Source organism: Hyposmocoma kahamanoa, unplaced genomic scaffold (assembly GCF_003589595.1).
Source record: "Hyposmocoma kahamanoa isolate Upper Pololo Valley unplaced genomic scaffold, ASM358959v1 86, whole genome shotgun sequence".
In the NCBI taxonomy this organism is placed as follows: domain Eukaryota; kingdom Metazoa; phylum Arthropoda; class Insecta; order Lepidoptera; family Cosmopterigidae; genus Hyposmocoma; species Hyposmocoma kahamanoa.
The window spans coordinates 9,400,085-9,414,699 of record NW_020654289.1 but is presented as its reverse complement, the minus strand read 5'-3'; the positions used below and the strand labels follow the sequence as shown (position 1 = coordinate 9,414,699).

The 14,615-nt window shown below is 37.5% G+C and overlaps 1 protein-coding gene across 1 annotated transcript in view; it reads right to left on the bottom strand.

Annotated features, from left to right (window-relative positions):
- Positions 1-14,615, bottom strand: part of LOC113234898 (furin-like protease 2) — a 331,380-nt gene that overhangs the window by 11,017 nt on the left and 305,748 nt on the right. Inside the window, exons 4-10 of the mRNA XM_026470420.1 lie at positions 7,288-7,464; positions 6,979-7,113; positions 6,069-6,376; positions 4,159-5,955; positions 3,852-4,085; positions 3,214-3,372; positions 2,044-2,222 (exon numbers count right to left, since the gene is read on the bottom strand). Of these exons, the coding sequence (XP_026326205.1) occupies positions 2,044-2,222; positions 3,214-3,372; positions 3,852-4,085; positions 4,159-5,955; positions 6,069-6,376; positions 6,979-7,113; positions 7,288-7,464 (2,989 nt within the window). The remainder of the gene's footprint in view (positions 1-2,043; positions 2,223-3,213; positions 3,373-3,851; positions 4,086-4,158; positions 5,956-6,068; positions 6,377-6,978; positions 7,114-7,287; positions 7,465-14,615) is intronic.

The following is a 14,615-nucleotide window of genomic DNA, read 5'->3' as shown; positions in this document are numbered from 1 at the left end:
CAGACAAATTTGACCAAAAATTGATGCAATTTCCTAATTGTAGGATTACGGATTCGCATCTAGACCATGACACTTATACATCAATTGAGTTTGAGTATCTTGTTGCAATGTTAGCACATAATTTTGTCGGAGAACATAGTGACTCGCCTGTCGTAGAACGTCGATAAAACTCTTCTAGACTTGTAAAATCCCCGACCCACAACGGGCAATATGATGGAATAAACTTTCAAGACGAAGCAATGTAACTTGTATAGGTCACTAAAGTACTGTAGTTATCATACACCAGTAAGTGCACATTTTGGGGCTAGAGTACTGACAGTATCCACTTACCTTTAATTCTACTCCCTAATCGTATTTACGTTCAGATTATCATTCTTAACTAATTATTTCACACTCATAACAGCACTAATTTTGTATATTCTACTACAGATAGAGTTTCAAGCCGTTCGTGAGCTATACTTAAAAAGTACCACCGTACTGTACACCATAATGTCAGTAGGTAATTTTCTTTGTACCGTAGTGCTTATGTTGAGTCAATATATATTTTTTAATAATTACGCTTTATTACTGACGGCTGATCATTCATAATCGTACTTCTATAATATTTGCATATATAGATAGATCTGCTATAGCAGTAGTAAGGTGTTTGCCGTCGTGCCATAATTAATTACTAAAAACTGAGAGAAAAAAATAGGTTACAACTCACTTTTGCTAGAAACTTTCAGCGGGAGTACAAAAAGCATGCGGGTGCATGCGTCCTGTGTGGTAAGGCGGTACGGTCTTGGGGCCTACCATAACCTTTCAAAAACAATCTTATTTCAATGTAAGCTTATAGTAAGCTTATTATAATATTACTCATATTCGTACCATGATAAGCCTATGAACTAAGTAATGTATTATTGCTAAAGTGACTGAAAGTACGCGTCGCGGGGCGTCAATGGATGCGGCTGGCACCGGACCATGGTAGATGGCACAAACTTCGGCCTATAATATTCGGCCTAGCATTGGTTGAAATCAGGCTGTGGATGATGACGACGATGGAAAGAACGAATGATTTCCGGATATTGTCTATTCCTTTAAAATAACAAAAAAATAACGCTATATGAACTGTATAATACCATCTCTTTCGTTTTTTGATTGTTCAGAATCGTCCTATCGTAGTATAATGATAAAGTACCTACTTAATATTATTTACATTTACACGATTTTTAACTGACAAAAAAAGAAAAGGATGTAATAACAAAATCTATTAAAATTACGTTGTTTTTAATTATTTTTCCGCATTTTCATGAAAAAAAAAATAAAACTAGCTGAATATTGATTGTCACGTTGTGAATTCGGAATTATAGACTAGTGTCAACTGTTAGTGTCGCCAAAAGCATATAGATGTCGCTGTCATAATTTTACGAAATAAACATCGCGTATTTTTATTTAGCGAGAAATTATTTCCTATGTACTATTGAATAAAAAAATAAACAAAATATTGAAGAGCTACATTATGTAACAAATAAGTTCAACTTAACTTTTAATCATTACAAATCAATATTAAGACAATAACACTGAAAATAATATTTTTTCCATTGCATCCGTGTAACTATTTTATGATTGCTAAATTTGACATAAGAGCAATATTACTTTAATGTTAAAGTCGCGTCATAGTACGAAGTGAGTGAATGAATAGTCACTAAGCCGCCAATAAAATATCATAGTTTTAACATTACAAATAAACTTGCTTTAAGCGCGTCTTGGTACGAAAAGTCAATGTAAGGTTTAAAGTACATTGTTTTAAAAGGTTGTGGTAGACCCCCTTGTATCACCTCAATACAAATACGTCGGTGTTCACAGTATTGCCTTAGTGCACATCTTAAACATGTGTATACAGATAGACATGTGTATAGAATACACTTGGATGTCGCATAAATCCCATAGTTGGTTTTTAGATTAATATAGCGAAACGGGATACACTGGACTATCATATACCGATATTTTATTTTACGGTAATGTTCATTAACGACATTAACGGGTTAATAAACTGTACCTTACATCCCACTTGTGTTATTTGACTTGCACCACAGTACATACCTTGTGGACATTCTGGGTGGCACTCGCCCGCCGCCAACCTCCACCCTGCAGGACACGAGGCGCACTGGTCTCTTCTCGGACCGATGCAAGTGCGGCACGACAAATAGCACTTAGAACAGGTCCCACGGTCTGCATAGTACCTGGGGAATGGAGTTACAGTTAGCAATTAAAGTTTTAAAGTTTCACCTTGCACAGTACACAACAAAAGATTTCAGAAATAAACTTTGTTCAAACTGGAATGCATTCAACTCAGCCGCTAGATAAATGCCACTCTTTTAAACGATACATGTAAGTAATTGACGTAAAAATAAACTTGCATTTAAAAAAGTGATATCTTTTGCTTTAAACATGTTAACAGCAATATTGCTATTTACCCGTGATCTCCATCCCTGCAAGCAAAGTTGAAGTTTGGTCCAAGTGCACCCGTCTCTTTTAGTCTCGTTTACTTTCACTAAATTCTTAAGGACTCTTGAAATTTATGCGATATATGATATATTTATTTTTGTCCGTAGTGCGCTTGTAACTGAAGTCGCTTTATCATTTTAAATTTTAAATATACGTTTTCACCTTACTAGCTGGGAAAGACTTTATTTCTCATTCGAAATCTGCTCGCAAAAGCGTTTTATCCACGCTAGCGTTGAAAAGGTTTTGAAATTCGAACTTGACGATGGACTGTGGTGCACCTAACTTTTTCTTTCGATGAAATAAAAACATAATGACACGTTCAACTACGCGATTTGTCGTACATTATTTATGTAATATAAATCCGTTTGTATATTTTATTCTTATTATTGTTGACATTAAACTGACAACGATAACTAATTTTGTTTAAAGCTGATTTCTCATAGCTCAACTGTTTTTCTTTCATCTACCATTTTCCTCGCTATGGTAAGGTGAAAAGTTGTGTTTCGCTCGACAGCAAGTTGCTTTGCGTCTCGTGTCTTGAAACCCTCGCTACGTTCAGGATTCTATTTTATTTTAATCTTAGTATCCTTCGCTTGCTCAGGTTTCAATACAAGCACTCGCGTCAAACAACAACTTTGCAGCCTTGCATAACAAATAACTTATTATATTAGTTTTCTAGCTTCACGATGAACGGTCAAGTTGAATAAGCTTGCAATAACGACTTACCCATTAGCACAAGACGTCCTGCAAGATCCAGACTGCAAGCGCAAGGAACCTGCGCACGCGGTGCAGTTTAGCCGCGACACACACTCCGCGCAACCGTGAACGCAGCGAGCGCATCGGCCTGCTTCGGAATAATAACCTCGGCCGCACTCTGATACGCACCTAGTACAAACGTTTGACAATTTTAGATACTTGAAACATTAAATAAAATAAACGAGTTGATATAGTCATTTCTCACTAATAAAAACATCTTATTATACATGTAAAAATCCATAGAAATTAATAACTTGCTAATCAAGTTTGTATAGAACTGAAGGAAATCTCTCGAATCACTACGTATTTTCAAATTAGATAGGCACATTTTCAACATTTTAATATTTATCCAAAGTACAGCAGAAGTATTTAAATAAAGCTCTAACAAATTAAAAATTAAATATAATTATAAACGATCCTGAAGCCTCGTTCCTGAACCGACGCATTTTAATTTTACGGCTTCGTTTATGTCTTCATAGTGTAGTCCGTTTTACGATGAAAGTGCTTTACAACACTTTCGGAATTCGTTATAGGCAGATTACCAATTTGTTATTACAAAAATATGATAAAACAACAAATCGATGACACAGAAAAGAAAATCTGCTTACTGGTTATCTTGTAAGAGATTTGGCGACGGGCAAGTGAGACAATGGCTGTTGTCTTGACCAAAGCAAGAATCACAAGCGTCATTGCACCGATGGCAGCGCTGGTCGAAAACGTACTCCTTCGACGAACACCGTTCGGATCCCGATGGAACACATTTGCCTTTTTTGTTGATTTCCCAATTAGGGCCACAAGTCAAGCAAAAAGCACTCGTGCATGTATCACAACCGATGGGACACCTGATGAAACAAAAAGATAAGTTATTCAAGTCGTTAATAATAACAAACTAACACATAAGAGTCGTAAACTTACTTCATACACTCTTTCCTTTTCTTGTCTACGTAATACCCAGCAGGGCAAGTCGCTATACAACGTCCTTCTAACGCGTATGTCGTCGGATGACAAGTCACACACTGAGCTTCTCCACTGCCTTCACAAGTATCACATGACGCATGGCACTTAGCACACATGTATTCTTCTGTCTCGAAATATCCAGGTGGGCAAGTCGGCATACAAACACCCTCGTGAAGCAGCAAATGATGTTCACAAGAAGTACAAACGTCTGATCGTTCCGAACAAGTAGCACAATGAGAAGCACACGGTCGACAAACTGCAGCTTGGGTGTCTTCCCAGTAACCATCGGGGCATTGTTGTAAGCATACCGCTAGATCTGCTACGAGCAAATGAGCTGGAGCACATGTAAGACATGAATCTTGTCCTGGGCCAACGCAAGTTTCACAAGACTCATGACACGGCCAGCAAACCCCGCCTTGGTTTGCGTAACTTCTTGGAGGGCATCGAGAAACACAGGCATCGTCTAAACGATAATGTTTGCAGGCAATACACTGAGTCGGTCCTTTTCCGTAACATCCTTGAGTATCGCATTCAGGGTCACATTCGTGCAAGACGCGCTTGTCATTACTATCAGCAAGGACATTTTCCCCATGCGGTGAAGGGACGTTATGTCCATCGAGACTAGCTACCGCTTTTTCCGGATCGGACCCAGCGGCAAAGAGACTCGGGTAATTCTGGTAATTGGCAAACGCGTCAGTGTTGTAAAAAGAATCACCGATAGTTTCATAGCCATCCGCGGCAGTTGGGAACGCGTAGGGAGGAGCCACTGGCGATGGTCTCTTTGATCTTAATCTCACGGGATCGATAGAAGTACCGTAAAATATTAACTGCCATTTTTTGAGTATTCCTGGTTGATTTACGTGTCTATTACCTCCATTTACAATTTGTAGTGTCCATCTGCCTTCGGCGTGTTCTCCCCAAAAATGAACACTGAGGAAAGGCCAATCATCGAAATTTGAACTGACGACGTCGCGTGGCCTCTCGAATAGAAGCGTAGAAGTCGTCCCCATGGGGGATGTTAATAATATACGTAAGTTACCGCGAGGGAAAAACCTTAATGATATCTTACACTGAACATGTTCGAGGTACCGAACTTCATTAACCGTTCCACTACAACCATTAACGTCCATGTGAACGGCTAAATTATATGCGAATGATGGCTCTATAGGCTTATCTTCATTTATTTCTTGCGACTTACAAATATGTTGAGGTGGGACCGATACCCACTGTTCAGCTAAATTTACCATCTCGGCAGCATCCATCAAACCATAGCCGAACTTATGGCTGACTTTTCTTTTCACCCCATTTATGACCCAACCATTTTCTTTCTCCAGCGGTTGTGGTCGCGATGTTAAAACTACAAGATATTGCATGTCTCTCCATGTTAAATCAGGATTGGCTTCCAACGCCAAAGCACAAATGCCAGCAGCAAGAGGAGCAGATGCCGACGTTCCAGTATGTTCTACAGTACAAATATGATCAGATCTTAATCGTCCATCCATGTCAACAGTAGCTACACTTTTATCATGTCCTGGAGTTCCAGAACTGTATGTAGTAGTTAAAGTTGAAGAGCACTCTTCTAAATACCAGGGCTTGTACCCTCCTTGTGTGGCACTAGATATCGAAAGTGTGAATATACTGTTCGTATAACCATCACAATTACAAGAATCAGTATGCCGGCCACCGTTTCCGGAAGCCCAAACGAATATTGAGCCTTTACCTCGACGTCCACTGGTTACTCCGTAGATAAATGCTCTGTGGAATAAAAATCAAGTAAGTACAGCTTATGTAACATGATTGAAGAATGATTTTAGAAATGAATGATGCATGAATTTAGAAATTTACACAGATATCATTATCATCCTCACCGTCTAGCCAATGGTCCTGGCCCATCAACAGTTTTACCGTCGTCTTCTGGTCCCCAAGACGCACTATAGATATCTATATGATCAGGATTGAGACCTAAGGCTCGAGCTTCGACAGCGTCGTTGACCACACCATCTAACATTCTAACTCCACCTATACTGGCATTGTAAGCTATACCAACACCACAGTATTGGTTATAAGCAACTGCTGCTACTTCTCCTGCGCATCTTGTACCATGCTTATTATCTCCATTGTCTTGAGGCATTGGATCTTCGTCGTTACCATTTATGTCCGTTGACGCATTGGGGTCCTAAGAATAATAAAGGAAAATAAAGACTACCTCCTCTTACTTACGTGATAATATAGAAACATAAGTTCCTAAATTAAGATTTGTTTCTAACTTGTACAATTCATTAGATCATTCATGTAAAAGTTCCACTTCTTTGTAAGAATCATTTCATTATTAACGACTTATCTATATACTACTTCTGCTAACGAGAATCAAGGGAGCAAAAAATAAGTTACTTGCTCGAATAAATTGATACATTTAATGATATCATCGATAAAATATGGTCATTTCACTCTCTTTCCAGTCCTTGCAAATGTAATTTACGATGATAACGTGTAAGATAATGCTAATATTAATTATTTCGACTGTACGTAGAGAAAGCGATATAAAAGATTTTAATTTAATACAATTTCGACAAAGAGTACTCACGTATAGGAAATGAAACTATTGTTCCGGATTTAAATCGCGTATATTTGTTTTTTCAAACAAACCGACGTTTCGGGCCCTTTACAGGTCCCATGGTCCCATGGGAAAACAAATATACGCGATTTAAATCCGGTAAAATAGTTTCATTTCCTACGTGTAACAATCGCGAAAACCTAAGAACTCGATACAGTACTCACGTAATTTTGTGCAAGATCGGGGTGGTTTGTTTGGATACCGTCATCGAGGATTGATACCACAACGCCTTTGCCAGTATATCCCTTTTGCCAGGCAGGAGCTACATTCATGTCTAAGCCATCTTTAGCACCTCCGTTCTGTTCAGACAAAATAATAAATTGTTGGCGAAGAATTTGTTAATCGACACAAAATTGTACAAAATTATAATAAAATGTTTTAATTCTTTAGTCTTAAATCTTTATACACCTTCTTTGCTTTCTGCTTGGTAGAGTTACTACTACTATAATCAAAAATAAAATGTCGATACTAACCAAGTACCATTGTTCCTTATATAAGGGATCAGGGTAGAACGGCGCCGAAGCAAGCGCGCGATGATGCGTGCGATGTGACGGCAGTCTTCTATTTATCTGGGACCACAAAGTACTGTCGTACGGACTGTAGTCTCGCTTCACTCTCTGCCGCTCGCGCTGTTGTTGTACCCACCGTACCTAGAAGAGAAATAAACTATTGGTATAAATCGACCAAATTGAATAAATTAAATTATATTTGTCCTAGTAAGTGACGTCATTCTCTGCGAAATCACAGCTCTTCTCTAAATTAAAGGTTTATACTATAGATAAGTCTGCCATCGGAGACTTTACAGCCCTTGCTAGGGTTGTCAAGCATCATTAAAAAGCAGGTGTTATCACGATGTTTTCTTTACCGTTCGTAAGAGATATCGCTACTAAACATTCACAAATGTATCTAACTTAGAAATTATAATCATAAGTATATACCCCCAACATGTTTCGAACCGAGGACTTTGCGGAGAAGGAGAACCGAGCCGCCACCATCGCAATCATCATAATAACTGTGTACTCATTATACATTTTAAACTTTTATTGATTATCACGAAATGAATGTCACTATTGACTGGAGTTCCCGTAAGCCATGTAGCGTAAAGCCGCTTTAAAAAAAGAAAAAACTGGCATCATGGTATGAAACCGTCACTCACTCTATATGTATATAAACTGTGTGTATATATGTCATATATTAAATATGAATTGAATAAATACTGAATATTTTCTTCAAATTTGAATGGGAAAACTACTGAGGTACCCCCTTTCCAACAAAAATCATCGAAAACGGTTTACAAATGTCGGAGTAATCGCGTAACATACACGATTAAAGAAACACTGTAAATACAAGAAGGATCAATATCGATAACAAGGACAATGAAAGTAGTAGTAGAAAAGGAGAAATAAACCACTAAATCGAAATAAAAATATTTTATGTAATTTTTAATTTCATTACATTACATTTTTTACTGAGAAAATGCTCAGTCTAGATAAAATGTGCTGTCTTGGCTTCGTATCTAATTGTATTTCAGATAACGCGACCTGCCACATACGGTATATTAGAAACATTATTTGTAAAAATATATGTATTTATCTCAATAATTCTTATTTATTACGGTATACCACCTGGCGTCTGTTCACACAATCTGATCTATTTTATGTTGTTTGAGAAAATGACAGAAATTTTGAGAAAATATCCTGCTGTTGCCAAATGCTTTCTGTGCTAGACAGAATTAAGGACGTAATAAATAAGACTTCCTATAACTGTTCATCGGTACCCTCTACCATGAGTTCATAGTTTAAATAATTGCTAGCGACCGCGTAATGTATTTGTCAATTTTCACAAGACATACTAAAAATTTATATATAAACATTTTACGCGATCGCAAGTGACCATCGAGATTGAGAACTCGTGGTAGAGGGAGGTACAGAAATACTAAACTCGTAAAACGTTAATACATAAGTGATTTATATTTACAGAAAGATAAATTCACATATGTCTCGACTGGAATACATTAATATAAATTTTGTTAGTCAGAATAAATGTCAACGCGAAAAAATAAAAGCAAATAAAGAACATACATAGTGGCAAAGGTACAGAAAGGGATGCTTAGATGGTTCGGACATGTAGAGAAAATGAATGAAGGAAGATTGACAAAACAGATTTATAAAGCGAGTGTGAGTGGGTAAATTGTAAGAGCCGACCAAGACGAACTTACCATGACCAAATTAAATGACGGCTAAAGAGTGGAATTTCCTACCTGGACCTTTTCAAGGCGAGAATGAATAGGCATTATTTAGGTGTACATCGTCGACCTCATCGTCACTTTCCATCAGGTGAGATGGAGATCAAAATACGTACAATTATAGGAAATGAAACTATTTTTCGGTTGACTGAGGTGGTCTATACAAATATACGCGATTTAAATCCAGAAAAATAGTTTCATTTCCTATGTGTAACCATCGCGATAACCTAAGAAGTCGATAAGTACAATTAGTTTTGTTTAATTATATAAAAAAATGACGACAATTTAAAAAAGGCCAGGTCAAGAGTACCCTTTACCGACTAACATGTCTGAAAGCACTTTTGCATGTTGATGAGGCGAATGATGTGTGTCAGGGCCTTCCCAAGAGGAAGGCTGTTGCCTCTGCCTTCACCGATGAAAAAGAGCGTGAAATATATGTATCTATGTCATATCATACTAAATGTTTAACGTGAAAAGAAATAATCTCAGTACAGTGCACTGAAAAAAGTCCTCAAAAGTTAGTGGAATTACATCTATTTGCCAAGTTTTATTGAAATCAGTTACCGGAAAGTGCTCAAAACCGGATTCATGCCCTAGTTTGTCACTCTTAGAAGTGGAATATTTTCATCAAATTTAAATGGCACCACCACTACTTAAGGAATCATCAAAATTGCATCACAAATCGTTAGGGTTATCGCGTAACACACATACAAAAAAGTGCTCTGCCAGCCTTTCTGATCACCTAAGGCTTTAATTAAGTGAACAGACAACTCCAACACTATATGTATCATGCATTAAAACGTAGTAGGGACAATATAAAATATCAAGACAGCACCAAATGGAGAGACGCAATTCTTTGTTCGTCTAAACAAGATGGGGTTGCGTTAGGAGGTGCAATTTCACAGTTGTTGGAACGCAACAGACAGCCAGGGAGGAAAATAGCACCAGCCCGTATTACCATGAGAAAGGCCCCGAGGGAGGTCCAAGTTACATTGCTTTTTCAGTTTTTCAAGTGTCGAGGTCGCGCCAGCAAAACGATGTAATTTCCGCATCGTAAAAATGTAAAACTAAAAGGTCTCCCGTAAAGGTGGCGGTCTTTTTACACCATACCTCACTCGTATACCTTTTATCTTTTCGATTATGTTTGTGAGCGACCGCAAAGTAAATTTTGTGGCAGTATTATTTGGATGATTGCTGAATAACGATATATCTTTGGTCGCGTTGAAAAAAGTTAGGTTTTCAACCATATTATGACACGGTTTTCATTATAAAAGAATGGTGTTACAAAGAAGTCCCTTTGGATCTTAATACTTTTGAGTTTTAAATGTGTTTATAAGCATTAATCAAGCTTAGGAAATGAAAAATATAACACTACGCGTACTAAATTGTTGCGCGCTAAATTTACAACTCAAAGTTGCAAATTGTGTTGTCTAAGCTGGAGGTGGAGCTGTGCTAGTGCTCTAATTTCATTAGCAGTGGCAAGTAAAAATGTTGGGACAGAGGCAGGGTTGCGGGGCACAGGAGGACAATGTCACACATGTTTTATTAGACGGTCGCGGCTAGCATATGAACGAACGGCCAGGGAGCAAGCGGCCGGTGTTTGTCTCCGTCCCGGTGTAATTTGATTAAATCCCACGTTTTCTCGACTTGGTCCACTTTTATTGTTCTTCTAGTTTATCTTCGTTCAAACAGAGGAAAATTTTGTTAGCAATTTTTGGTATTACACGATCGTCAGTGACCAAATTATTGTCAATCGTATAGATTACCTGTTGGTCCTTGAAATGACTAGAAATAACTACTATTTCCCTAGGCTTTTGGATGATTGAAACTACATTATTAAATATAATTAAATTAATGACTATAACTTTTCCATCTTGATAGATGATCTGTAGCTAAAACAGTGTGACTGTCAAGATAATTAAATTTCAATGTAATACAATACGCTTCGTAATTCACACTAATATTATTCATATTTATTTTATTTATTATCATTATTATTCGTAATTCACTTCGTAACCACAGTAAGTTTGAACAAAATAGCAGAACGGATCGCATGTAATTTTTCAGAAAATGTCAAGCAACAGACATCAATAAAAATCATTTCTTGCTGAACAAATATTGTTCCCCATATTGTTTTGTTCGACACTCGTTACGTATGCATTCAGCTGGGCAAACACCGTCGTTACACAAAACAAACATAGTTATCCTTTAGGGAGCAAAAAATCGGAGAACCGAATGAGGTTTTATTAAACCCCTTTGTGCTTATACGGCGACGTAATAGGGTCCTAAACTAATAAACTTGGGGTCTATTGCTAAGGGAGCCGCAGCTCTATCAGGCTCACCGGTTTAAAGCAGATTTTTGTGGAAAAATTGGTTAAGCATCCTATTGGCTGTTTAGACTCTATTACGATCCAAGGAAAAAGTTTCCAATAATGTTAAGCTTTTTCTTAGATCTGTGGTTAGCACAGTAAGTACGTAAAACGCGTTCGTAAAACGTAAAACTAATTTTACAGGCAGAGGTAAAAACCACTGCCTGTAAAATTAGCGTTCAAGTTTAATGAGACCAGGGAATTTGATTATCTGGAACTAAAGCTAGAATCGGTAATTTCGAGATGAAATGAAGAATTAGCCAAAGAGTTTAATTATATTTTACAACGTATCTTCATCAACCTAGCGCCCTAATCTGTAGAGTAGCAAAACAACGTACTACATTAATCTAGTCGCGAAACAAAGTGACAGCAAAAGGTTCTACGTATACATAGATCCCTCAAAGTCACATTTCTCATCTGCATTACGTAGTTGACCCTTGTCTTTTGTCGCTCGACCCAATTTACGCTTGGCCATATTTGTTTTGAATCTAATTAAAATTTCTTACACACATTCACATTGTTCGTGATAAAGCTATGAGGGCTATTACGGGTTTTTAAAAGGGTTTATTACAAACTCCACCGAAATGGTCCTGTATGTTTAATTTTTTACATTACGTACACCGAACGAAACGAAATCATTTTGATAACACAAAATTTAAATTTTTGCGGTTTGCCTTCTCGTAAAATCTTCTTTTTATGAAGTTTCATAAACCGGCTTGAAAAATTTATATAAATCGTCGGCTAAATTCGTAAACATCGTAACTTCCTTAAAGTGAACCTTTGAGTAGGCACAAGAATTAGAATAACTAGAAATAATTATATGACTATCTATGATATGATTATGCCTTTATTTTAAAACTACAAGTTTTCAAATTATTTAGTAGTATTACTAGTAGTAGAGCTCCTAGTAAATGAGTTCGTCCAGGGAAGTAATGCCACCTTATCTATTTCTGCCGCCAAACAGTAATGTCAGCACTACTGTGTTCCGGTTTTGAAGGGTAAGAGTGCTGATGAAATGACAGGCACATGGGATTTGTCAACTTATGTCTCCGGGTGACGGGCGCAGCGGCAGTGCGCCTCAGATCTTTGCAATTTAAAGGGCTAGTGAGCCGTACGACTTGTTCGTCTCATCACTTGATATTATAAAAAAAAATATGATTTGATTGCCGGATATTGCGCTTCAACAGTAAAAAAGTGATTTCGTCCAAAAACTGAGTTACGAGGTTCCAAATTTAGCCGAGGAAATTATTTTCTTATTGCACTGCTGGTTATTAAATTTCAATGTATTCCGTCCATTATACGAAATATTCATTACGGCATGATTTTAGTTTATTCATCCCAAATGACCTGACAATTTGCTCATTACTTTCTCGTTGGTCACCATTATCGACCAAGGCATATACGACAACCTGTTAATTATGTAATTTTTTAGTAATAAGTCCCAAGTATTCCCACCCCTATTAAATAGGGTCCTGAAAACTAACTCTTACTACCATGCTTTATTGGAGGCGACATTATACTAAAAGCTACGGGCGACGAAAAACCCCAAATAAAAGACTACTAAGGCAATCTCCCGCTCATCAACATTAGAAAGCCAACGCCGCCCCTGAGTTTTATTAGCTGCTTCAAACTTGGGCGAACTTGGTCACACAATGATACAATGTCTGTGTCATTGTTGTCATTGTGTTTTATATTTTTAGACTATATTTTTCTTTGTCAGAAGTTGGATCTGGTCGTAAGAAATCCAAACTAATATTATAAATACGAAAGTAACTCTGTGTGTTAAGTTTTCACGCCTAAAACGCTGAACCAATTTTGGGTGAATTTTTATATAGAGATGAATGGGGCTTACGTGAAGGACATACGGCTACTTTTTGTCACAAAAATAAATCTTAAAGGGGATGAAAGCTTGTATGGAGAACCAATTAAATTAGTATTTTTTATACAATATCAAGTGACGGGACGAACAAGTCGTGCGCCTGATGGTTAAGCTACACGCCTGTCGATAACAGTTGCAGTGCCACTCACGAGCTTTAAATCGCAAAGATCTAAGGGGCATTGTCACTGCGCCCGTCACCCTGAGACAAGTTAACCTTAACCTTAGTGCTTGGCGGTAGCGATTAGTAAGGTGGCAAGTACTAACCTGGACGAACTCTTTCACAAGGAGCTCTACTGCTACTAAAATGTTAATGCTAATGCTAGTAGTACAATAGGCTACTCAAAGTATTTATTCTACGCAGACGAAGTCGCGGGCACGTGCTAGTACTTAATAACAGTACACACTTATATAATTATGTAATATAAAAATCTATATTAAGTTATAGCACAAGAACTGTATTAGTAGGTAAATTTGCTGTTTGAATAGATAAACATAATTTTTATAGAATCTAACCACGTTTTATTGAGATTTTTTTGATAAATAACTCCGCTAGTTTTGTTATGATTATGAATACAAAGATCGAACACACAGAAAAACGTCGTCGACCCGGTGGAACTTAAACTCACGACCATGCGGCACCGTAGCATTGCTCTAACCATCTGAGCCACGGGTCCAGTTACCGAGTCGTCGAAATTCTCCTATGTGTTTTTTGTTATACTTCTTTGTACTGACTTTCGGCATTCGTCGTCGCTAGGGATTAGGTTTCCTACATTTAAGAGTAAAGAGTGCTTAAAACTAGTTGTAACAACTGTGTGTACAATAAATTATTGTATTGTACAAAAGCTCGGGTGTTATTTAAGTCGCAAGTAATAGTAGCACCATAGTAAACTGTAGACAAATTTACAATCAGATCTCACAAATTCAACCAAAGTAAATCGAGTTTTAGGTTCTCTCACTCGTAGCGGCACTAGAGTCAAAAGTTCACTGAACTTTTCATTCACACATTCATTCAGATTTCATGAGATTCAGAGAACATTCTGCGGATCAGACAGATCCTCCCCAAAAGAGCCATAATGGAAATAGTGCAACACAATCATTCAGTATAATTATCATTAATCTGTTTTAATTACGCTATAATACTAATTAAAACATATTAATGATAGATCGACGACCTCTGTGGTCGAGGGGTTTGCAAACCGGTTTTCATGGTGTCGCCATCTCTCAGGTTCTCTCAGATTCCCGGCCGGGACAATGTAGAATACTAAATTTTCTATATTGTCTCGAGTCTGGGTATTTGTGGTACAGTGT